The sequence below is a fragment of the Myiozetetes cayanensis genome, unplaced genomic scaffold (assembly GCF_022539395.1).
Source record: "Myiozetetes cayanensis isolate MyiCay16 unplaced genomic scaffold, myiCay2020 scf1, whole genome shotgun sequence".
In the NCBI taxonomy this organism is placed as follows: Eukaryota; Metazoa; Chordata; class Aves; order Passeriformes; family Tyrannidae; genus Myiozetetes; species Myiozetetes cayanensis.
This window is the reverse complement of record NW_026086604.1, coordinates 4,262,405-4,288,499: the sequence shown is the minus strand read 5'-3', so window position 1 is coordinate 4,288,499 and position 26,095 is coordinate 4,262,405. Positions and strand designations below refer to the sequence as shown.

The window sequence follows — 26,095 nt, the reverse complement described above, 5'->3', positions numbered from 1 at the left end:
TGTTCTCCCATACCCTTGGTGCAACATTAAATCACTGTTATCCAAATTCTTCCTCAAAATCCTGACAGAATGTAAGTTGTTTCGGTGCTGTGGTCATTACCTCTCAGTGCTGACTATTATGGACAGTGTTCCCTTCTGGCTGTATCTGTATGTCTCCTGTCTTAGACCATGAACCAATTAACAGTGGAATACCTGGAAACTTTGGAATGTCTGCAGTTTACTCAGCCTCAAGCCCACCAGAGCCCTGATGCACAATCAGGGCTCATACTCTGGGTTAATCTGAGCTAAAGTACAGACCCCAGTTAATGATGTAGGTTGCCTTTATATTCACTGGAGAGGAATTGGCATTTCCAGGGTATGAGTCAACTCTTTCTGAAGCAGTGATATCAAACAGATCAGGGAAATTTTACCCTCAAAGTACTTATTTCTTATTGTGGACTATAAAGAGAGTCCTCATCAGCAACTCGATTTAGATGAGATAACCTCACAGTTAGTCCCTCTGAGAACATGTGCTGTACATAAACTGTATCAAGATTTCTAGAGGGAAATCAGGCTACTTGGGGCGAATACAATGAGTCAAACTACTGCAGTCTAAATAGTGATGCAAGGGACCAGAACTGTTCTTTACAAACGCGTATAGGCAAAGGTGGAACTAAAATAACAAAGCGCAGAGAAAGAAGGAAAACACATTTGCTGTTCATACAAAGTGCAGGGGTAATGCCACCTGTGCTACAGCTCCCAGACTGGGATCACCATCCACAGGCATCTGACACCCATACAGGCATCCCAAATTACATCGTAACCAGGAGAGCTGGTCTCCTTGAAAGAATAAAAACTTCCAGGATGGAGAGCACAAGAAACATCTTACAACTGTAATGTGTGAGAACTAAAAGCCACAAGGCAGTGCCATTCATGTTGTGAAAACTTTCCAGTCTGTGGTTGTTCCTCCGTGTAGATGTGCATCACGCGTCCACCTCAGCTCAGATCAGCCTAATTCGTCGATATTTGCACCTGATTCAGTTTTTAAGGACAGATTAGATTATTTATTATATTACTGTTTATTATATTATTATTAGATTATTTCTGCTGTACAGAAAAGCACATAAAAAAATAATCACAGAATCATAGAATCAGATGGTTTGGAAAGAACATCTGAATTGGACCACTTTCAGAAGGTTAAATGCAAATCCCTGCCTTGCCTGTAGCTCAAAACTGCTGCTTGTTATATATAAACACTGGCAAAAAGGCCATCCCATAAGAGGGAGGATGGGATAGAAAAACTCAGCAAACATCTGTTCTTGCTTATCTATGTTTTAATTTATGTGATCCAAGGAATTTCCTGCTGGTTACTTCTAAGAAGAATGAAGTCCTGCCATGTATTTCCTACCAACAACATTTAGGATAAAAATAATAAATAAATAAATAACTATAGCTATTTCAAACAGCCAGGAGATAAACACTACTCTGAATAATTTCAGTTGTTATTGAATGATGTTGTCTGCCCTGGTCTGCTGGCAAGGCTCAAGAAGCAGCAATAAAAAATTATTGCTGTGGTATCAGAGAGAGAAGCTTAAACAAATGTTGCCTGCACATGAAAAAGTCCTCATTTGAATATTAACAAAGCTTTCAAAGGTTTAAAGGAAAGCACTTTTTAATGCCTTTTTTATTTATTTATCTTTTGCTTTTACAGCAGAGAAGGGGTTTTAATCTGTTGGTTTTATGGAAATTGATTTTACATAGCACTGTAAAACAAAAACCTTTTTTGGGAAACATGCCAAAATGTCCTCAGTATGCTGAGGGAAGTTTAAGTGGAAGGCTTACAAACTGCTGAGGTCCCCCTAATGTTTTCTGAAATACATTGTGCTTGAAGATAATTTTTATTAGCAATACCGGGTCAGTTTGCTACATTTTTTTGTAAATTTATTTATTCTAATTATTTCTGCAAACATATTTATTTGTATGAATCATGAACCTTGTTTACCTACATGTCCATTTGGACTATCTATTTAATAGCATTGATTTAATATGAACATTTAGATCCTTATCCAGTATGTTAACCTTAGCTTTTAATTGGACTCAGGATAAAAAAAAAGGTCAAAAGAGGTAATGTGTGCATGTCCAAGAGGATTAACATGTGTGCAGGACTATTAATATGATCAGTGAAATGTTTTATGCTTTATTTTTTTGAGCTGGCCTTTTGATGACCTTATCTGTGAGATCATGGCTGGCGAGGCACTGTAACAGTTTGTCCTGAGAAACTGTGGATGCCCCATCCCTGGAAGTGTTCAAGACCAGGTTGGATGGGGCTCTGAGCAACCTGGTCTAGTGAAAGATGTCCCTGCCCATGGCAGGAGAGTTGGAACAAGATGATCTTAAAGTCCTCTCCAACCCAAATCATTCCATGATTCTATGATTCAATTTCTTTATCCTTCAAAGGTGTCTCCTGGTTATTAGAGCAGCCATCTATGGACATTCAGTGCAGCAAAGTGCATTGAAAACTCCATTTTTTCCCTTTGTTACAGCCTGCAAGATACCCACAGTCAAAATGTAAGAACTTTCTGAGTCAGAGGTTGTACTCAAGCAATTATTTCCAGCAGTCATGGTTGCCTTCTATGAATTTGTGTCCATGCCTTTTTGATTTATACTCTTGGCCTCTGTAACTTAACATTCATTTTGGAATGAACTGTACTTGTAATAAGTGCTGAACTTTCTGCTTCTTTTGAACTCACTGTTGGAGAATTGGATGTGGCACCTCTTGGTTCTTGTGTAGCACAAAATATTAAATAATCATTCCCAGTTTATTTTATCTTCTTTGGACAATTCTCTCACATATAAATGAGATGACAGCTCCCTAGGATAAGAAGTGGATTGGCCTTGATAAATGTTAATTCAGATGTGTTACTGAAGCAAATCAGAAAAAAACCTTCAGGGCAGTTTAAAACAACATTATGTTCTCTTTGAGATTAAACTTCTCCCAAAAAAGAAATAACCTTTTTGAATTCTTAATTTGTTTTGGTAAGAAAAACTTTTTTTTTTCTCATTAATTTTAGTTTTTAGTAGACTAGGGGGAAAATTATCAGATTGGGATCTGTGTCTTGCTTGGGAAAAAAAAATATCTTGCATTATTTGAAAGTATCAAACTGTAAAAAAATACCCCCCAAACAAACAAAACCCCACACAATCATCACATTTCTAATTACAAGAAATGATAATCTTGTGGCTATACCAGGAGAGGAAGTTCAGGAAATGAAGTTTTATCCCATTTAGGCCAGATCCTTGGAGAAACCACTTATTTTTCCCTCAGTCCCTTATTCATAAAATATTACTGTTTTAAAAAATTGAAAATATAAGTCCTATAGAAATAGCAGACCTCAGAATTAAAGCCTCACAGTCCCCACTGCCAGCTGTTTGCATTTCACCAGGAGCTCCCTTCTAAGTCCCAAAAATCAGGAAAATTGTAATGACAACACTGATTTCCCTCCATGTTTTTAACTCAAAACTTTAATATAGCTTTTGGGAAATTACTACTGGCAGTTGGCCATAGGCTACATGGGTGATTTGTTATTTATTTTTGAGAATAATCTGTGGATGTTTACAGATTGTGCTCCTCTAGACATGGGGATCTCTCTTACCCAGGGAGTTTCACTAAGGTTATAATCAATGCCTGTAAAATGTTCTGGGCTTTTTGGGTAACACTGATAAGATTTATTAAAATAAATTTTTTAATGAAAATAGATATCTCTCCTTAGATCCCAAACGGAGTCAATCCCAATCTGATCTGAAATCTCTACAGTTTTTGACTGCTGGAAAATGCTGGTTCATTTGTCCTGAACTTAACCCCAGTTGCTATAAAATTTGAAAGCAGATAAAGGCATTTGTGGATATTTAATTTTGAGTGGCTTTTTTGTTGTTGGTGTTGTTGATTTTAGTTTTTTTTACATTTTACTTAGAAATTGCCAGGTTCTTCTTATGTGACTTCTCAGCTGGTAGCTCAGGAGACTGGCATGTCAAAGGGGAGGTTTATCTTTGCAGATACATAACAAACTACCAAATAAAAGAAAATTCAAAGGAAAAGTCATCCAGTTGTTATGAGGGAGTGCTTAGAGGAAAATAATATCAATCAGTATTCTTCTAATAAACTAATGTAGAAGCAATAGGTCTTTACTTCATAAATATTCCATTTTCTTTCTGCAGATTAATTTATTTGCAAATAGGATGGAAAGGGGAAACAAGTCATGAATTTTACTCCCCAGCATTGCATTTGGGCAGTTTCAGATGTAAGCTCCCCATAAGTAGGTGCCAGCCACAATTACAACTGCAGAAAAATTGACCTGCATAATCTGCACCCAGACTCAAGGTGCACAGGGCAGTACAGTGTGTGTATCACCTATAGATAGATCAGTCGTGCTTTTGAGGAACAGGATGCCTGGAAATAAAAGAATTTAGGTGAGATAAAATTGCTCAAGGATGGCCAGGGTTGGCCTGATTCCTCAGCGCAGTGGAGCTGAGCAGAACTAGATCAGGGCTGAAATCTTGGAATACTCTGTGTCCCCTTGACTCTGATTCCTCTTTCCAGAGCAGAACAAGCTAAAGACACTAAAATATTGACTATCTGTGTCTTGGTTTCTCCACCAACAAAATTTGTATTATATTATTTTCCCATCTCAGATCCCACTGAGATTTCTTGTTTCTCATACAATCATTTGATTGTAAGTAATTAAGGATTCAATGTTAACAAGTAAAATCTTGAAAGTCTACTTTGTTTTTCACGTAAAATTATGTATGAAAGAGGGAAAGGAATAGAAAACTGAGGAGAATCCAGAAAGCTGAGAAAATTAACCCCTTTCTTGTGCAAGCAAGAGAAAACAGGTTTGCCAGCTGCCCGTGGTGAAGAATCTTGCTTATCTGCAGCAATTTCAAGACTTGCCTTTCTTTTTTACCTCCTTGGTGGGTTTTAGGTGTTTGCTTTTTTTTTTTTTTTTTTTTTTGGGTGTGGGGGAACTGGTGCAGAGGTCTGTGGAATAAATGAACCATATTTCTTATTGTTTGTTTTTTAAATAAGTCCAATATAAGAAAGGCACTGTGCCTGCAGCATGCCTGAGACTAAGCAGACCTCTACACGACAGACCTGCACATTTCCCTTCCAGAAAAACAGAAATATTTCTTGAAGTCTGAGCTTGCAGAAGCAAAGCACCTTTCCTAACAGCTGAAACTGGGCTAATAAGTGCTGGTTGCACTTACAGATTGGACCAGTTGTGAAGCCAGTGACAGGGAGATGAGGGACAAGTCAGTGCCTCAGGCCAGAAACCGAATTGATTCACACAAACCAGAAAACTAGAGTCCAAAAGATTTAAGTCCTCGTCTTCCTCACCTTCCCCCTGCAGCTGTCTGCTCACATTTAGTCTCTGGAACTTAGGTAAGAGAATAAAAAAGGTATTTAAGCATTTAATGAAGGCCAGTGCATCAGCAGGGGAATAGTCTCAAGCTCGAACATTGTTCAGCTTTTTTGTTTATCTTTCAACACACTTGTTGGGCTCATCTTCTGTCATCCTGGGAAAAATGGGGTTGCCCTTAACTTTCCAAAGAGAACTGTCACTCCTGTGATATTAGGGGAGCAGTGCCATCCAACTTCCTGCTCTAAATTCTCCTCTATTTGTCCCATATCCCAAAAGTCTGAAATACAGCAGCTGCCAAAAGCATTTGGTGCATTTGGTGCTGTCATTAAAGGAAAGCAACAGTGTCCTGCTGGAAGGGTCTGGGTGAAGGGCAAGACACAGGTGAAGGGAGAAGTATTTCAGGCCAAGACAACAACTATCAAAACCACTGAGTCCTACATCCCAATTCTCCTCTGTTACTGCCCTCCTGCCTGGAAAGTAAAGTTTTGGGCTTGACTCCAAGTGGTCCAGCTTCCTCAGCCACTTCTGGGGTGCTTTCTAGAAGAGTCAAAGAACTCTAAAGGTCAAAGTGAGAGTTTTTAACCAAGTTCTGGCTCAGTAAGGACAAGTAAAAGACATCCAGTCCCTTCCCTGCCATGAGTTTAGACCCCATTAAAAATCTGAGGGTTAAACTCCAATGATAAGTGATAAACAGGAAAGCTCTGAGCTATGAGAAAATTAAACAAGTTTTAGTTGGCTGGTTTTGTTTTAGAGTGCTTGGAACAGCTATTTATTTTACACTGTTGTATTCATCCTGATTTATACTTAGAAAATGCATGATATAAAAACCCTTCAGGTTTGGAATATTTATCAAGAAAAAGATAAATCCTTAGTGTCACACTTCAAAATGATTTTATGGGCTTACGCAAATGAGTCTCTATATTGTGTTGTCAAAAATCTTCATTCCACTGCATTAAGTACATACATTGTATACTTCACAAAGGTCCACAAAATAGTATTTCAAAAGCTATAATAATCTGACTATGGAACAATTGCTCATCATGTGATTTACGTAATAACAGTAACAAGCCTGTGCAGCCCCATTCACTAGAGGATAACACAGCACTCAAAACAGTCATTAAGCCTGGTAACTATTGTTCGTTCATCCTTTTCTATAGCAGAACAATAAGTAAATTATCTGAGTAAAATTATCTAGTTAGAAGTAGTCTGTTACAATCTAATTTCACCATTTAAAAAGTCAACACATAGCAGAACAGCGATACAGCAGTTACCTGTATTACATCAGCAAAAGACAGATATGTCAGTCTGATCTGCTAATATGAGACACATCACTGTCACGGCTCATAGAATCTTAGAATGGCTTGAGTTGAAAGGGATCTTAAAGATTATTTAGTTTTAACCTCCTGGCCATGGGCAGAGACATCTTCCACCAGATCAGGTTGCTCAAAGCCCCATCCAATCTGGACTTGAACACTTTCAGGGGTGAGTCAGACTGACTTCTCAACCTCAGACTCAACCTCTTACATTCTCAGTTCATTCTGAGACGTTGTGTACAAGCAGTGCCTTCACACAAATGGAGAACTGAAGCAAAGATGTACTAAGCCAAAACATGAAACCTGAGGAAAACATTCTACAGGTTCATCTTTCCTCTCTGACATTGTGTTCTCTGCACAGTATTTGACAAGGTTTAGAGTCTTATGGTCATTAGGTAAACAACAAGATCATGTTGGAGTTAAGGGAAGCTGAACGATGCTGAACACTGCCTTTTGCTTCGAGACTAAAAGAGTTTCCTCCCTCTTGGCACTCTCTGTCTCACGCACTGACAAGTTTGGGCACTAAGTAAATTGTCAGAAAGGCCTTTGCTTCCCCTCGCTCACTCTAAATATTAGAGGATATTGACCTCCAGCCCTGTTTTACTTGAAGGAGTTCTGAGTTATTTTCTAGTCATTATGAATCAAATAACATAAATCACACCTAGACCCCATGGCAGCTGGTATTATACTGCTGCACAGTCAAACCAGATAATTCTGCAAAGGATTCTTCCAGTGAAGTCATGTTCAGCACTGACTCCTCTGTGCCTCCTCCTAACCGTATTATGGATTACACTCATGTGCAGAGGCCAGGGATGAGATTAGAGTCCGGCTGTCCTGAATGATTTACAAAACATCACAGTGGGGACAAATGTAAATGTTCTTAGTTGCTTTAAGACTTAAGAGGAAAAACTGCCAAGGAAAACACAATTTTCACTTTTCTCATTAAAAATGGGGAATAGAGAGATCAAGACTAGTCAAAATTTTTAATCTCTTTCCCAAAGTTGTACTACTTTTTCATCAAACCCCTAGTGCTTTACTAAGGGAAGAGTCCCGAGTCAGAGTTTGATTGTAAACCCCAATCTACATTAGCCCAGAACCAAAAAAATTTAAAATAAATTATCCTCTCTGCTTCTCCCATCCAATTAGCAAACTGTATGAGAGAACTCAGCAGAGAAATCTCCTCTGCCTTTCCACAGACATTTCTGTGCCCTTTACCTGATCAGAGGCTGGTGTAGTGCCACCAGGGACGCGTGGACTGTGACAGAGATCACTGACAGGTGGAAATAGTCAAACATGACGGGGACATGGTGGTGCAGACCTCGCCGGGGGTGGAAGTGGAGACACAGTGTTCGGCTGCTGATCATGGGGATAGCTGGAACATCCCTCAGCCTGCAAGGGAAAGAGGTTTAACAAGGGTTAGTGAAGGCCTGAGTTGTCATAGCCTATAACGTGCTACAGGCAGCAGACTGAGAGATGGCTTGAGGTGTGAAATTTTATCACTTCCCAGGTTTATAAGGGGCAAGATAACTGAAGAGTATCTTGTGTTGTACTTGTGCCAGGTATAAATATAAATATTAATCCAGATATATATGCATTAATATAGATATAAATATTATAATATAAAAATAAATAAAAATTATAAATAACATTCGTAGAGTTATATGAATGTACCGTGTAAGAAAAGAATAAGTGCAATGCAATTCTGGTTTTCCCTGAAGATTACCTCTGATGTCCACCTACGCACTAGTTCTGGGGACATCATGAACTAAGTAGCAGAAGGAAATGCATTTAGCAAACTCTTCAGATTATTTGGGTGCTCATAGAAGGGACAGCTTACTACTTATGATTTCTGTGCAAGAACAATCAGTCCAGGCAATCTGTGAGAGTTAAAAGCAGTCCTGTGTCAGACACAGCTGAAAACATTCAGAGCACCTTTCCAGATGGTTATTCTGAAAAAATTTTTTGGAAGAGGTCAAAAACCAAGAGTCGGTGAAGTAACTGCAGAGAAACAGTACGAGTTGGATTAGGTTTTCCTTTTTTTTTTTCTTTTTTTTTTCTTTTTTTTTTTTTTTCCAGAAAATGAAAGTCAAGGCTTTAATTTAAAGTTTGTTATAAGAATTCCAGAATAACTATCCTGGTGTGCAGGCAACGACATGACACCTCAGTCCCATATGGTGCAAGAGATTGAGCTGTAAATTTGGAGTGTGCCTCACCACATCCTTCTAGTGAAAGTGACACTTCTAAAGAGGAATTACTTTACAGCATTAAAGACTCTTCTGAAGCCACTTGTTTCCCAGAACTAGAAAAACCTAGGATGAGATGGCTGTGTATGGTACATGGTCAGTCCCAAGCTTCAATAAACTTTGCAGAATATTTTTTTCTAAAAATCACTGCATTTGTTTATAGCATATCAGAATAACCTTTGATATTATAACAGAAATTAAATGCATGTATTAGAGCACAATTTCATATATTTTAGTGTTTTTTTCCTAGCTATCATTTAATGTTTGTTTTTTCTCTCTTCAAGACCCATCAGCAGTGAAGGTCCAATCCCACCTGTGTGAGAGAAAAAGTTCTCACTTTTTGTATCTTGAAGATAACAGAAACATGTTCCTGAAATTTGTTTAAGTTCTCTGTGGGTATGAATAAAATCACATGGAGACAGTCTCAGCATGAAAAACAGGTCAGATGATTTCTCTACACTCCCACCCCCTACAAACCCTGCTTAAGTCATTGGCAGGCTTTTTCCTGATTCATTGAGGCTGAATAATATCTGGGGTCACACTTCCTGCAGTGTCTCAGGAAGGGATGCTACTCCCAATTCACTTAGATTTTGGTATCAAATGCAGTTAGATGAAATCAAATTCAATGGGAAGACTCCTTCCTCTTGAAAATATTGAGGCAGCTTTGGTTCTTAATAGGAGAAAAGTGCTTAGCATGTTCATAATCCTGTCTTCAGCCAGGAAATAGTTCACTGCCTCCTGAGATAAACGCATTCCTGAACCACAGCCCCTACCCACCTGGAGGTCAATGATGATATCCCCTTTAACAGCAGCAGACACAGAGCAACACTTAAAAGACTTCGAAAAATCTTACACTTAAAGGAGAAAAAACATTGTTCCTTTAAAGAGGAGTATGAGATACAACTTTCAAAGTAGAGAGAAGAAACAGACAAACTTCAACACTGAGGCAAAGGGAAGACTTATCAAAGGTATCCCATTTTACAAAGAACTCTCATTTTATCAAAGTAATTTCCCAACTGAACAGAGCCCCCCTCATTACAAACTGAGCTTCAAAACAGCACTTACTGTTGTTCACTATCAGTAAAGTGCAGGTCCAGCTTGAGCTGAAAATCTGCTTCATTCAAAGCATCTTCCACCTACAAAAAGAGAAATAGAAGGTTACCTTTATAAATTGGCACCTTCAACATAGAAGGCAAAGGTGGATGGGTTTATCTGATAAGAGCAAAGGCAAAAATATGCAGCAACAGCAGCACCCCAGCACAGAGGAAGAAAGAAGCAAATGTGACAGTGAGTTGAGGTAATTGCTGGAGGAGTCAGAGGGAACCAGAGCAGTCAACCAGTTATCTGCTCCTGGGTGCCCTGTCATGTGATTTGCCCAAGCAAATCACTCTAGACAAGAGTAACTAGAGTGCACAGAGTTCTGAATTTGTTGGATCCTGCTCCTTGCACACCAAGAGTCATTTCTAAGGCTGCTCTCCCTCATTGAGTGAGTCTTCCTTTGAGTTGTCTTGTCAGCTGAACGACAGCAAGGACTGGGTTTTCTTGGATGAGAAGTAGCCACAAATCCTTCTGGTTACCTACCTGTAACTAATTCAAGGGTCAAAGCTTACAGCTTAAAACAATCATAAATGTCTCAGATAATTCTGGCAACTTCTGATCTCCCATAATTAGCCTTTTACTGTGTGTCTCAACAAACTGAGGCTTTTCTGCCTCCTGGTGACTCTCTCTTGCTCTTCACAAATTCATGGAGGAAGTTTTCCACTGATCCTCATCTAGACCTTTTTCTTTCCAAAATTCAAAGGCTTTTGTTGTTTTTAAAGCTTCAATCAACAGAAGTTTAACTGTTCCCTTTGTGGCAGGGCTATACATGATAGGATTCTGCTTAACAAAACCACTGACGATAACATAGTACCATGGTACAAGATACTCACTGGTACATTCATCTAACTCATCTAATAGGTCCCACCAGTAAAATTACCTTTATTTTATTGTCAATAAAATAGTTTAATTGGATTTTTGGAAACAGTACTGGAGCTGCCAGTTCATTACCTTCATCTGTAAAGAGCCTCATTGGATAACACATCCCAACTTGGCACAGTTAAAACAACTCTAATCAATGGGAATAAATAAATTAGAATGGAAGAAGGATTAAGCTGACCAGCACTTTCTCCTTCCCTCCTTAGAAATGTCTTTTTTCCCCAAGAAAAGTAAGTTTAGTAGAATAAAAAAAATATAATTTCTATCAACCAAAATGGAACTATGAACAAAAAAAAATACACATTCTATAACCAAAATATTCTTTCCCTGTGAATTTAAGCATCCTTTCTTGTATGCCAGAATACAGTAGGAGAACCACAGGAATGCAGGTGGAAAGTGAAGTTATTGACTGGAGATATGGTATTATAAATACAACTTATTTTTACCCAATTTTTGCCACAGAAAGGTGAGATGAGATGTTTGGTTTGTCTTCTGTCACTGGAAAGCAGCAAGCAACAAGTGAGCTGCTCCATCCTTAGGTTGGAGAAGGACAATTGATTTCTGTTTGTGCCTGTAGCTTTCCACTGACAGTAGACAGAGCCTGGAGAAATATGATGGTCTACAAACACTTGCATGTCAGATGTTTTAAAATAGGCAAGATTAATTCTACTTTCCAAAGCTGATCATCACCTTCTTAACAACAGACCATACTAAAAATACACTGAAGGCACCATCAGAGGCATCTAGCCTGCCCTGACAGGTAGGATCCATAAAATATATAACATGGACTAAGTTTAGCTGGGCTTTCAAAAGGCGAAACTGCATCTACAGTGTGCCTTTTCCTGCTGAAAAAAGAAAATTGAGAGTCAGGGATTGACTGTGCTTTGACAAAATTATTGAAGATGTAAATTATAATCCCTTCTGATGTAATGTGGTATTTCTTCCGGCATGGCCACAGGCATGGAGATATGAGGAGACAATTCCCACTTCTATTTACTGAAAATCTTTCTCTTTTGTGATTGTCTCAAAACACCTGGAAGTGTGCCTTTCATTGGAAAAAAAGAAAAGAAAAGAAAAGTAAATAAAAAAATACTTTCTCCTTTTAATGATTTGTTGTCACTAAAAATCACAGTTGCTGGCAGTTGCCAAGAAAATAATCATTACTGAAGCTACAGTCTGAATTGAAACTAGGAATTCAGTGTAGTGCTTCAGACAAAGCAAACCTCCTCCTCCAATAAAGGGGATGAAATTTTGAGTCTGTGCCTGAGCACAGACTCTGCTGAGCACCTGCAACTGTCACTGAGATCTAAGCCTGTGTTCAAAACAAGTTCAATAGCTGGTGACACTCAGTCAAAACACCTTGAGGCAATGAGCAGATGTCTGAGAGACTGAGAGATACTCGTCACTGCATGGGGTCATGCAGTGAGGTGCATGCATAGTATATTTTTAATCTCAAAACTGTACTGAACTCAGACTGCTCACAGTACTGCAAAACTCCACATAAAATCAATCAATCACAGTTCTCACTACAGAGATAACATGTTGTCCTTTTTATACTGGTATGTAAACATTAAGTGAAAATTGTACAGCTGATCAAAAACTGGTCTCTTCATGAGAAAATATCATTAAAAGACTTTTGCACAAGTCACACAACAGAACTAACTAATAACTCACACTAATCATGTGACATGTTACTATATGGCTTTGATATTTGCTGGACTTCCCTCAGGTTTCCTTATTTTTGCTTATTAGAGACACAGGTGCATAAGATCCTTCACACAGGAAACCAACAAAATGGCCTTTCCATAGCTCATACAGAAGGGGAAGTGAAATTTCTATCACTCCTTGGTCTTCTGTATGAAATAATATTGTCCTTAAATGAAATATTGGTTTCTTGTTTTAACACTAATTAGACTATTGTGGTTTTGTCCACAGTTATCCTTTACAGATTACAATTTGCCAAAAGTTTGATAGACTATCTATTTTGGATTTTCTCCTGAAAAAAAAATTTTGAATTTTCACACCACACTCCTTAAGAAATTAGCCTGAAAAATTTATCTGGAATATAATTAGTGTTTGACTAGTTAGGCTAAGCAGTGTCCTCCCAGATACTCTGTGAAGGATCTTCAAGTGTTTTTTCATATAGTTTTTTGACCTTTCAGTTGTGTTAATGATTAAAATCACAACTTTTGAAAGAGAAAACAAAGATCCATCCCTGGAGCTGTTCAAGGCCACGTTGTATGGGGCCCTGAGTAACCTGGTCTAGTGGAAGGTGTCCCTGGTCAGAACTGGATGGTCTTTCAGGTCCTTTCCAACCCAAAAGTTGTTTGTAAGAATACATTCATATTAAATGAATATTTTTCTGTTCTGTAATATTCCATATATGCAAATTCCCACCTTGGGCCTCACAGCTTGTGCAGAAATACCCTATATTCATCTGAGCACACATAATTTTCCAGAAGGTGCTGCCAACAGTTCAGACTGTTTGCTAACCTCTGCCTCCCTTGCCAAAGGACTGTACTCTCAGGGAAATGCATTTTATTAAACATTGCTCAGAATCTGTACAATAGAAAGTATTTTCATATGAAAAGTAAAATTATTTTATACAATAAAAAGTATATACAAAGCAAAGTACTCCAATTTCTGTTGAACTGGCCTGGAACAAAGTGCATCATTTCAGTTTTGCGTTCTGTTTTTTCAGGTTTCCATTTTCATCTTGGGCTTAGCTTTTAAGAGCTGTGATAATACTTATTACTGAAGCTTCCTGCATTCTTGTGAAATACCTCCCTGATATGGAAACATTTAGCCAGAGTGTCAGATTGAATGATCTGGATGTCCCAGCTCACTTAAGTTTCACTGGAAATTACAAATCTAATACACTGTGATGTCCCAGATTGCCTCACTCTGTCCTCTCCCTGCTACTAAATTGTCCCTGAACAGGGCCAGCAAGCAAGGAGCCTGACAAGGTACCTGTTTCATTGCTTGATGAAAGAGGTAAAGACTCTTCTCTAATAAGAATGAAAACAAGAGCTGATGAAAATAAATTAGACTTCTTTGTAACAATAAAGGCTGCCTCAGCAATATTGTTTCTTGTGAATTCAAAAAGCTGCTGTATGCTGGGATAATATAGAAAGGGCATCTAAAAAAACTGGAGACTTTTAAAGCACCATTTTTAAAGTGAAAGGTATGTTCGATGCCACTTCTTGGCAGATAATTGAGATTTCTTCCATTCATTGCCAGACTAAAAAAAGATGTATTTAAGCTTATCTAGGGTTATGCTAGAGGCAGCGGGGTGGGGTGGGGTGGGGGGAGAATTTTAAAAACCCAGTAGCAAATCTAATCTGGACATCCACATTGGTTTTTTTTGTGTTTGGGGATGTTTTGTCTGAGCCTATCTCAGCAAACTGTCTCATCAGCAAAACTACCCAAGCACCAAGAGGAGAAAGCACATTGCTCCCTTATTACAATATTGGATAATTCCAGCTATGACAGTAGAAACTACATGGACCATATGAACTCGATGTTCCCATTACCCAGACTAACTCCCTTGTCTATTTATCATAACTTCCACTCACACTAAAAACATTCAACAGAACCTTCACTCTCAACCAAGAAAACTCACCGTAGCACACAACTGGCCCAAAAAAAAAAAAGGATTCACATCTGTTGTGTTTTAAATTAATTGAGAATTATGAACAGAGATAATATTTAAAACACTTTAAAAATCTCTGGGTGTCTTGCCAACACCAGATTGCAAGGATTTCAGCCAACACAGGATATTATGTGACAAAGGTGTAAAGCTGTCTCTGAATAGTTGTGGATATATTTGTCTTCTTCTGAGCATGGTGCCCAGTGGAGTAGCACACTTCTGCCTTTCCCACATTTATATCAAATTTGTAAAGTTGTGTAGGACAAGACAACAAAGCTGAGAAAAAAAAGAGGTTTGGGAGCATTAAACAGAGGTAAATTGTGCTAATCTACTCAATACACAAAAATTTTTAGAGACCTCTATTTTTTTGTACTTGATTCTTTAGAGTGTCTTCAGCAACTCATCTGGGACAACAGACCCATTTATCCTCTTAGTCTACATCAGTGAAAACCCAAAGCAACTTCATAATGCAGAAAAATGGGGTTTCTCTGTGCAAAACCATTCTGTAAGTCCAGAATTGGGCCTCTTCCCAAGGAGTCTCCTATGGAGAGCCAAGTGTCTGCACAAAGCACATCGAGAGTCAGAATGAGTTTTAGCTGTGAGGAGTCTTGTGGGCTTTTATTTATTTTACACTTTGTGAAGTGCAAAAGTTCCCTGAGTCGTACTGCAAAAATCATCAGAAATCATTCGTGCTCAGCACAATGGAAACTGCTATTATTTGAGGGGAGGGGTGTTTAATCAGAGATGTTCCACACAGGAAGGATAAAATTAATCTTTGATTAAGCATGTTGGGACATTTTCCTAACAAATATTGATAAATTTGCATTTAGTAATTTTTCATACAAGCACAAGCTAACAATTCCAGGGAGGAATAAACTGAAGACACTATCTTAAGAAAAATAAAATAATCAAACCAAACCAAAACTGCAAAAAGAAAGTGGGAGAGAAAAGGAAGCATGTTAAGCTTAAATTAGGTTCTCAAGCTGTTTTAATTTTGATCTATATATAACACATATATATGGGTTGAAATAGGACAAAAGAGAAATATAAAATCTCTTCATGATCAAATAGAAAGTTATACAAGGAAGGACAGGTGAGTGTCCCTGGCCTCAACTTCAACACACAGCACATGATTCACACTGGCTGTGTAACTTATAACACCTATTTTTGATGATATGCTGACTTTGCAAAGATGCTGATGTGTCTCTCATCATCATCACTTAGAGCAATTATAAATGCCATGCATTTTGTACCAGTCCTTGGGTTGGCAAAGCACAGCTGTGACACTTTAGGACAGACTGACTGCCATTCTACTATGAAATTTCTCCCCTTGCTATTTAAGACTCCAGTTAAACATTATTCTCCATTAACAAAGATTGCTCCTCTCTTGTAGCTCCTGGCAAGGAGCCACTGAAAGACATTGTTTTCATATCAGTAAGAGCAAGACATAGGTTCTCTACAAGTTGGGTGGCTCAGATCATGTACATCCCTTGTGTGGATGCTCCTGTTGGCTGAAGGAGTAGGTGGAAAATGGGGAGAAGGATCTCAGTATGGACCTATTCTAGCTGAAATACAGCAGAAAGCAAAGAGGTTGTAAATGGATTATAAGGAATTGTAAGCTCAGCAGCACTTCCACACACTCCTGCAATCAAGAGCACTAAGGAGAAAGGTCAGGAGACCTCTGAGTGGTGGAAAGGGACTGGGCAGCTGTAGCAAAAACTAGTGACAAGAAAGAGGAGACAATAGTGATAATGGAAGAGGAAGCTAGTCCTGGCAAGATGAAGCAAATTCCCAGTTCTCTCAGGTGTGGTTGACTTTACACACAGCTATGTAAAGTGAGTGATCTAGTGCAAAAATAAGCAAATTTTGCTTGAGACACTTGAGTTTCTGATATACTAATTTACCAGAGTATGTCAACACCTTATTCCACTGGAAAGCCAAGGTGTAGCCTACTGTTCATAACAGGCACAATGCAGAGGGTCTGTCCAACCTCATGCAGGGGGTTTATAGTGTTAGCATTTACAAATACACAAATCACAACAGGCACCCTCATCAACATAGGTATTGGTGGGTACAGGACAGTCAATCTCCTCCTAGTGCAGCTGCTGGTATACTGGTAAGGTAAATTGTGCCTTTACCTCCACCAGCTACAGTGCTGAGACCTCTGACAGCACATGGACATCATGATAACTTCTTAAACGGAGTTACCTGTGCAATGCACACCTAAAGTTAGGCAAGAGGAATTCCAGCCCTCCTGGTTTTCGTGTGCATCCCAAAACAACTCACCCTTTCACCATCCAGAAGCAGGTGCACTCTGAAGTTCATTGATTCATTAAGAATGATCTCTTCATTTCTGTACAAAATCTGAAATATTCTGCTGTAAACGTTGTTTTCATGAACACAGGCTGAGCAAAGACTGGAATCACCTGCACAAAACAAGACAGATTCCTGGTGTGATATCTGCAGGGAGATTACTTTTTCTCCTGTGATTTTATTTGAGGATTATCTAGGTAGCACTTGTAATTAAACATAGCATTCTCAATAATTGATGGTAGTGGAGCAGACTGTTATTGTGAGTTCCAGGTTCCCAAACACGATATTTAAAGAAAACAAAAGTTAAACAGTAGGCAGGCTGAATTTCAAAATGAGAATAGCTGATCCTGTGACAGACCTCCTAGAGAGGTCTGCTACCCAGCACCATGAGGACTGTGGGTGTTCACCTGGGAAATTTCATCTTTTATCTGCAATGGGCATCTTTCAGAAGAGGGAGTGTTCCTAATAGGGAGGGTTTTTTGTTATCTCTGGTGCTCCCAGAAGTTACTACATGGGAGCAGATCTTGAACATAGAAACTGGAAGTGCAGAGGGGTCTTAAGTTAAAATACTGAAGCATAAAAAAATAACCATTTTTCCAAGATGCCTGTGTAATCCTTCAAGCCCTTGACACATGTTTATGGCCAGTTTGGTCCATAAAACTGGGATAAATCTGAGGAACTCAAGAACCAAAACGCTAAGCTTCTCCACATCAAATTCAGCCAACAGCCTCATCTGTGTGATGTATCACATAAACTCAGGTGGGATTTATCCTCCCTAACTTTTAGGTGCCTCCAGTGTATGTATTTTGGTTTGGTTACAGTCAAGCTTATGGAATTTAGGACACCATTAAAAAAGAAATGTGCCTGCTTTACAGTGAGGCAAATTTTTGCTCCAAGTCCACTGTTTGTTGAATAATCCCTCTTTTACTGACAGGAAAACAGTGTGACTTGCTTAACTGTACAAACCCACATTGGAGGCAACAACATGTTCTACAGTGAATACCTTCCAGAGGAGCCTGTAATGGCTGTGTGAGTTTTTAATGAACAATTGGGCACCAGCATTAGGTACTTTAAAGTTGTGTCTTGGCTGTTAATCAGAACCCCCTGCTAATTCTACTTTCATAGCCTCAGAGCAACAACTTGTAGCAAAACCTACTCAGAGCTGGTTTTATCCCTTTATAGCATTCAGTCCTGTAGGAATCTGAGCTTTTGAAACATAGTCCTTCAGCAAATGTTATTTTGGAACTCTCCCAATAAGGTGTGCTTAAAAAAGGTGTAGCAGAACCAGTCCTTCAGAGAGACACATAAAGAAAGCCAGAAGGCACATGCTTTTTAGAAAGCATAGTTTTTCAGAAGGTACTTCTGAGAATTTGGACATCTGTAGAATTGTTTTAAGTCCACAGGCTGTGGTAAGATAAAAGTCCAGGTCAGAAAGTCTTAGGGACTGCTGGTTTGTCAAGAGTTTCAAATTGGGACAGGTCTATTCTGCTGTGCTAAAGCTACTGCTTTTCTTTTCAATGCAACCATTGCACATAACTTGCAATCAGAGGTTAGTGAGTCAAGAAGAAAAGATTTCCTGAGGTAAAGTTTGGTTAGGGGGAAAACAAACAAACAAAAAAAGGACTTTAAAGAAAAACAAGCAAACACAAATATAGTAAAGGTCCTGGTAGACAAGTGAATGAAGTTTTGTCATTAAAATGATTAGTTTTGTGGTGCCAGTCTACTGGAACTAGAATAACCCAGACAATGAAATATCTCCTAAAAAAACAAAATCGTATGGGGCAGAGTTGATTAAAGGTCAATAAGACCAATAAGACCAATAAGACTAATAAACTTGAGCTAATTAATTAGCAGAACCATAGTGCTGTCATCCAGACTACACTCAAATCATTTTCCTGTTGCTGACTTTTACTAAGCCCACTCAGGAACAGCCCAAGTGTTTCATCCAATTATTGTCTTCCCATCATCCATCCTGCACAATAGTTATGCACAAAACCAGGCAGCCTAGAAAAATACATATTTATTTTCATGTGCTACACCAGTTAGGCTAGAATTTTTCAGCTTGATTAGCTCTTCAAAAGCATACAGTCATATTTATTTTAATTAAACCTCATGATATTAGAGACACTGCAAAAATCATATTAGAGGTATAATGCATTCTTGTTCCTAGCTGACAGACAAAGGAAACTTTATGTTATTTGATTTGGATATTGATATACTGGTACTCTTCTAGGATGGAAACTTTAATCTCATTTTCTTTTCAAACACACTCCTGCACAGACCACTCCTCATGTGTAATTACTTTAGGAGCTGGATTTGAAAGGTGGCATAAGGAGTCATTTCTCTTATTGGAAAGGTCAGAGTCAAAGAAATGCTACAGTGTTTGGAATTGTCTCAAATCAGAGTGAATATGATATTAGAGGGCCAAAAATCACTCAGTTTTAAGCAGAGAGACCTACCTTTGCAGAGATCTGGCAGAGAACTATAGCAGTGAGTGACTGATCATCCCTTAAATGCAATCCACCCCTGCCTAATTAAATGGCCACAGCCAGCTTCTTCCTTTCCTAGATTATGGCACAAAGCTGTAGTAGGGATGTCCTCAGAGGAGATCTTGGTAGCAGCAACACGACTTAGTAATGCTGACAGCAGTGCAGGCCCCTCTCAAGGCAAAGGGGAACAACATCATCCCCACAGACATTGCCCTTCAGGCTGCAGCACAACTGGTGTATTCTGTGCTGTAAGGGACAGACAGGGACCAGGTTGTATCGCTCTGCTTGTGCTTCTTGCACTAACTAGAAGAGGTACCTGCACCAAACATACTCTTTCTTACTCTAATCCATGAAAACATCATCATCCTGGTAAATTTTCCAAACTTCCCCTAGTTCCTGAGGTACCTTCTGAAACTCACGTGTCTCTAAACCCCAGACTTGTCTGCTAACAGACACTGGCATTTGTCACAGCTGTCACTGTTCGGAGGGGGCTGCTGGCAGAAGACACAGCAGACACACACCCCAGGTTCAGGAGGCATGGCAGATGTATCCCAGTGCTCACACAAACACCTCTGTCCTTTGGCACGAGGCATAGGATGGTGTGAGAGAGAAGCTTGGAACCACATCCCTTTCTAGCATAACCTGGGCTATGCAAACAGCTCAGAGCGATGCCTGCACTGCTCAGCAAGCACAGGCAGTCCAAGGAGCACAGACATAGTGTGTGGGAACTGCTGGGAGCTCTCACTCCCTGGTGAGAGCTGGAGCCAAGACTCTACTGACCTGCATTTAGCTCTTTATTCCACAGCTTCAAAAGCTTGAGCTTTGGTGAACCCAAAAGGGAAAGTCTAATTTTGTGGTAATGAATTTTTGATCAGCAAATTTCCTTGTCAGGAGATTTATCTGGGACATGTGCAGTATTCCTCAAGCTAGAAGGGATCCTGCTTTCCTGTCTCCCCATCCTAAGTGTCTATTCCATTTAGTGCTCATTGTCTTTGTGTTGAATAGGTCTTCGATTTATCTAGAAAGAGCTCTCAGAGCTGTAAGAACTACAGCAAGCATGCAGAGGAGAGTTGTGTTCCACACACATTCAATTAAGAGAATGAGAAAAGCCTGTTTATGCATCTCTCTCTTACTATTCTTTCCCTGCCATCCCAGCACCACTCCTAGAAATTCCTTTGCAGACTATTGAGCAATAGCAGTTTTAAAAAGGAGGGGAAAAAGGGCTCTTTGCAGTCGTGGACACTTTCCTGTATAACATGTATAACATGTCAGTGTAACATGTCCTGCTTTTCCACTCTTTTCGTATACAATTTTCCAGGCTTCCTCAGATGCACTCTATTCTACCTAATCTTCCCATCTGGAAGTTTCTATAGATGGATGTTTCTAAATATTATTGCAGCACATCATACAGAAATTACTCATCCCTTTAAAGATTCAGAGATAGGCTATTTAGATCCTGGAGGCCCCTGAAAACCTGTCCTCAGATAATCTCAGATAATCAAGGACCTGATGGATAGTTGACCTGTAAGAAATTTTGTTACTTATTTCCAACCAATTTAGCGAGAATAAAGAGGATATTGTCCTGATGACCACTGCCAGGAGAAAGGCACTGAGGTGGATGGGGGTGGTGGATGTCTGTGGCAGATGTGCAAAAGGCCCTGACATGAAATAGAATAGAATGGAATGGAATGGAATGGAATAGAATAGAATAGAATAGAATAGAATAGAATAGAATAGAATAGAATAGAATAGGAGAATAGGAGAATAGGAGAATAGCATAATGCCTCAGAGCATGTGAGAATTGCAATAGGAAAGTAGAAAAAAGAAAGCAATTGATAAGAAAATCTATTTTAACATCTTTAAGGAAAAGCACTAGGACCGGAAGGACACCCCCAGGGACCTTAGCCTTGTAGAGAGAGACATGTGACATCTGGTCAAACCCAATTAACCATATCTCTGAGGTTGGCAGTAGGTATAATTTGTTGAAATCAACTTTGACTAATCTACTATTTATGTTTTGAAGGAGTGTGATATGCTGGAACAATTTGCCTTTCTACTTGAAGGCCCCACTAGTACATAAACTGAAAATGTTGCCTGGCCAGACAGGCAGCATCCCTCAGCTATGACAGGGACACAGGTTTTTCTGATTTTCAAATGTTTTCATTTGTGTTACTTCCCTCAACCAGAACCCTCACACCACTTCCATTCATGTGAAGAGAGGAAGACATTCCTAGGGAAAAGCAGTGGAAGATGTTGATAACATTCTGCAGGTCAGAACTGTTTCCCTGAACTTTCTAGAATCCTAATATACACAACAAACAGATTAGCACACCTTCTCTTAAACTCCAGTGGTCAATTATCCCAATTGTCCTCTCTAGATAATGCTAATTCTTCATTTTTCAACTCCGAGCCTTTATAACATCTTTTTTCTGCTTTCATCATGGCTCAATTTCCTTTAACAGTCCTTTATTTGAAACCCCCTTCACTCGCTTTTTCTTTAACCTCTATAAAAATGGTTTGAGAACTTTCCTGATTGTTCTGTGTCAATAACTTTTCCACAGAGCGAACAAACAATGAACTCACCTTGGCAGAATCAACAGACAATGGTACATGCACACCTCAACCTCTGATTTCTGCCAAGGACAGACTCTGAAATGGCAAAGTCTTGGTGTAGCTGAGACTTGATGATGAATGATTTCTCCAGAGCCACCTAAGTCACATGAACCCTTGCTGCTTAAAAAGCAGTAGGATTGACTGGCTCCTATGCCTTCTGCATTCTCTTTGGCATGTGATTAGAATGCTCTGATCTTGCCAGATAGATTCTTTCCAAAATTAAATTTTCTATTGTGCTTCCTCATGCTGTCTCTAACTGCCAAAAAAAAAAAAAAAACAAAACTGGGATAAATGTTAACCAATAACCTTTTTGAGCATCCTGGTCTGCAAACACAGATTTGCCCAACAGTATTAACCTTTGGAAAATGCTGAAGGTTTGTTCATATTTATTTTTTTCAAGGCTTTAAAACATGTCATTGCACAAACTGTAACTCAGGCGTCTTGCATGAGGTAATGTTCCTGTGACAGGAGGGTACCTCAAAGCCAGGAGTGAAAGGTAGTATGTCTTGGAGAGTTTCTGAAGAAAAGTTAGAAAGGAAGAGAGTTGGAAAAGGAAAGTTAGAAATTCTTCATTATATCGCTTTGCATTACTTTTTAGCTCTGCTTCCAACAGGTACTGGAATCATGAACAAAGCCTTGGAATTAGGTCCTTTATTTATTTTACAATTTACTATCTTGCTAATAATAACTTTCAATCATGGTAGATTTCTCTAGACAGCAAGGAGCATGAGACCTAAATGAAACACGAAAAACTTTGTGTTTCCAGAGGAAACACATTAAAACCTCTTGCACAGCAAATCTTTCTCCTACACAGCTTTTCTTTTAAACTTGTAGCATTTGGCTACAGAATGCTGAGAATTGCAGAGGAAAACCACACATTTATACCCCTCAGTTGCCTTCACTTTTAGTATGCTTCAGCTTCTGGGTTTGACAAAGAAAGAGCAGAGACAGGATTTACCCTGACTGTTGTCTATTCTGTAGCCCATAGAAGTAAGATTATTTACTACTTTTTCAATGTAAGGAAGGAGGAAACGTGACAACTCATTACAGTCCTTACACTGCTGCCAGAGACATTACATCGCTTCCTATCCCAAATGCAAGGCAAAGAATAAAGTAATATTTTTTTATTATTATTATTCTAAGTATAAAATTACAGCTCCAGGCCTTTTAGAAGGATGACTTCAGGTTTATATCCGCTTTCTCTAGAATTATCTCTCTACAGTTTCTTAAGCATTGTGTGAGAGGGCTAAAATGAACAGATAGTGCTTACACAGTCAGGAAAAAAATCCATATGGAAAACAAATCTAACTTCAGATCTAGCCTCTTTAATGCCTTTATCTCTATAGCACTGGAAATTAGATAATTACTCAAATGCTGGCAACTTCTTGAATCTCTCTTGCTGTCTGGGAAAAGCAGTACTATTATGCTGCTATTCAGATAAATGGAAAAGCAGGGTACTGCTAAGTTTTGCTTTAATGAAAGAGATGCTCTTCAATAACGTAAGAAATAAAGACACTACAGCTGTACTGCAGCTTTACTGTAAATATTTCTTTATAAATAACAGTGCACTCTTAAACATTTGTATTCAGCCCAACTCATGGCCACAAGAAGCATATCATAGTCTCTGTACTTGTGTTGCCACACAAGAAAATCTCAGAGACATATGATACCTTTAAAGGCAGATGGGTTCGTTCCCCCAGGTCACTCGTGCACAGACGGATGGAGGGCACTGCAAACCACTCACTTGGGAACAAGCTGGGAACGTTTTGAAACTTTCCTACCCACAAACCTTATGCTACAACCCACGCAGACATGTTGTGTCAGCAGTTCATGTGATCTTTCTTAATCTGCCTCAGTGGAAAGTCAACTGTTGGTAAATCACAGCAGAAGGCAGTTTAAACTGAGCTGGATGTCCCTGCTCTGAAGAGAGCTGGAAGCAATCACACCGTCTATTGGACAGAGGTGAACAGGGGGGTGACAGTAAATGGGTGGAGATAGTATTGTAAAGTCATCACAGAATCACAGAATGGTTTGTGTTGGAAGAGACTTAAAAATCCTCTAGTTCCAACCCCTTGCCAAGTCCCGTCCAACCTGGCCTTGAACACTTTTCAGGGGTAGGGCACCCACACTTCCTCTTGGCTACTTTTGCCAGTGCCTTATCACCCTCTGAATTAAGCATTTCTTCCTAACGTCTAATCTAAATCTCTCCTCTTTTAGATTAAAACTGTTCCCTATTTTCTTTCCTATCTGACCATGTAAAAAGTCACTCTCTCTCTTTTTTAAATATTCAAAGGCCACTATGAGTTCTCTCCAAAGCATCCAAAATCTCAGTCTGCAGTAGCTGTAGCCCACCTACCTGTAATCTGAGTGATCCCTGCAGCCCCCATCGTCCTGGGTAGTACATAATCCAAATCCATCTAGTGGATGATTACCTCCCTCACGCATCCTGACACATACTGACCTGTTCCTTGGTCCTTTACCATCTGAAATTCCCACTAGTCTCACAAAGAGAGATGTTTTTGTCCACAGTCCCTACAAAATAGGCATATATTTTCTAATTTCTCAGTTTCCCTGTCATCTCAATTCTTCTGCTATGGTCAAAATTCTTGAAGGCTTGCAGGCCACACTAACTCTGGTATTTTTTAGAGAAAATCAAGGCATGTAAGCATTCCTCATATGAACATTACACCATCTTGCTAGAACCTAAGCACTGCAAAATATAAGGAAAGATCAGAAAACCTTGTGCGAATAGTCCTGTTTGTCTAACTTGCTTTCTTTCCTTTACCATCTGTTGGAGCCATATGCTTTCTTAAATAAGAGCTAATTATAGGTCTCCAACAAAACTAATCAAACACTGGTAACTGTTGTGAACTTCAGCTGGATATTTAATTTCTTCTTTATAAAAATTCCTCCAAACCAGGTACTAACAAGGTTGCTTTTCTCTCGTTTTCTGGGCTTAGGTACACAGAAGTTACAGCTACATGTTAACTCATGTCTGTGTTAACACATGGGAGAAATTCATAATAAACTGGGAAAATAGTAAGAGAGAAAAGTACAGTGACCACCAAGCACATTAGGAGGGGTGACTCTGGGACAAGAAGTGACTCTGTCTAATAAATACCCACTGACATGTACTGTAGCAGTGCTCTTGTTATTTTGAGTTTTCCTTCACTGCCCCTGTGCTGCTGTGCTGAGTGAAAGAGAGGAAAGAAACAGCCCCATCACAAAACCACCTGGTTTTTAGCACTGGAGAACTGGAGCAAAGAAGGATCCAATACTAAAATTAAATTCTGGAAGAGAGATTCCAGCCTATTTAGAGAACAATACATCTCCAATGAGCTCAAAAAAAGACAAGATTTCTCTTTCTTGTCCAATGGGCATTTGTATAAATGTCCATTTGTATAAATGACAATTTGCACCATTCAGGCAAATGTCTTACAGCTGCCTCCAGTGTCAATGTCATTCTGCAATGCTGTGTAATGTCAAAAGAATGAGGGATAAAAATTAATTCAGTCCTAAATATGGCAAATGAAGAGCTGAAGTGCCTTTAAAAAACCCCAAACACTAAATAGCTCTTTCAGCATCACAAGACTGGCAATTTCAAACTGTTCGGCTGACCTTCCAGGAAGTTTAGAACTATTCTAGTAGGAATTAAAATAAAAATAAACAGACAAATAAATAAATAAATAAATGGGAAAAAAAATAATATGTTTTAAATTAATTAATTCCACCATTATTTAAATTAATACATTCCACAATAGCAAGTAGCTATTTCCCATTATAACCACAACACTTCTTCCTGTAAATAAGTGATGCACACAGGAGAAAGAAATCACATCCAGGATTTCATTTCAGCTAGCCTTTTCCTCTGTTACCAATGGGAAGATTCTCTTCCACTTTTCTCACCACTGTTCACATGATGCTTTGGAACTGGAGCACCACAAATGTTTAGAGGTTCAAATATGTAAGAGCTGTAATACATATAAAAATGTGACTACTTGTACTTTACAGACACTTTAAGCATGGATGTCACATTAGGACCCACTGATTATTCCCTCAGTGTCTCACAGCATATCTGGCCCCATCTCATCAGCACAACAGC

General features: G+C 39.0%; 1 protein-coding gene across 5 annotated transcripts in view; it reads right to left on the bottom strand.

Annotated features, from left to right (window-relative positions):
• Positions 1–26,095, bottom strand: part of FAM135B (family with sequence similarity 135 member B) — a 216,488-nt gene that overhangs the window by 65,094 nt on the left and 125,299 nt on the right. For all 5 annotated transcript variants that reach the window (XM_050324912.1, XM_050324903.1, XM_050324921.1 and 2 more), the window contains exons 4-6: positions 16,865–17,004; positions 10,018–10,088; positions 7,925–8,098 (exon numbers count right to left, since the gene is read on the bottom strand). In XM_050324912.1, the coding sequence (XP_050180869.1) occupies positions 7,925–8,098; positions 10,018–10,088; positions 16,865–17,004 (385 nt within the window). The remainder of the gene's footprint in view (positions 1–7,924; positions 8,099–10,017; positions 10,089–16,864; positions 17,005–26,095) is intronic.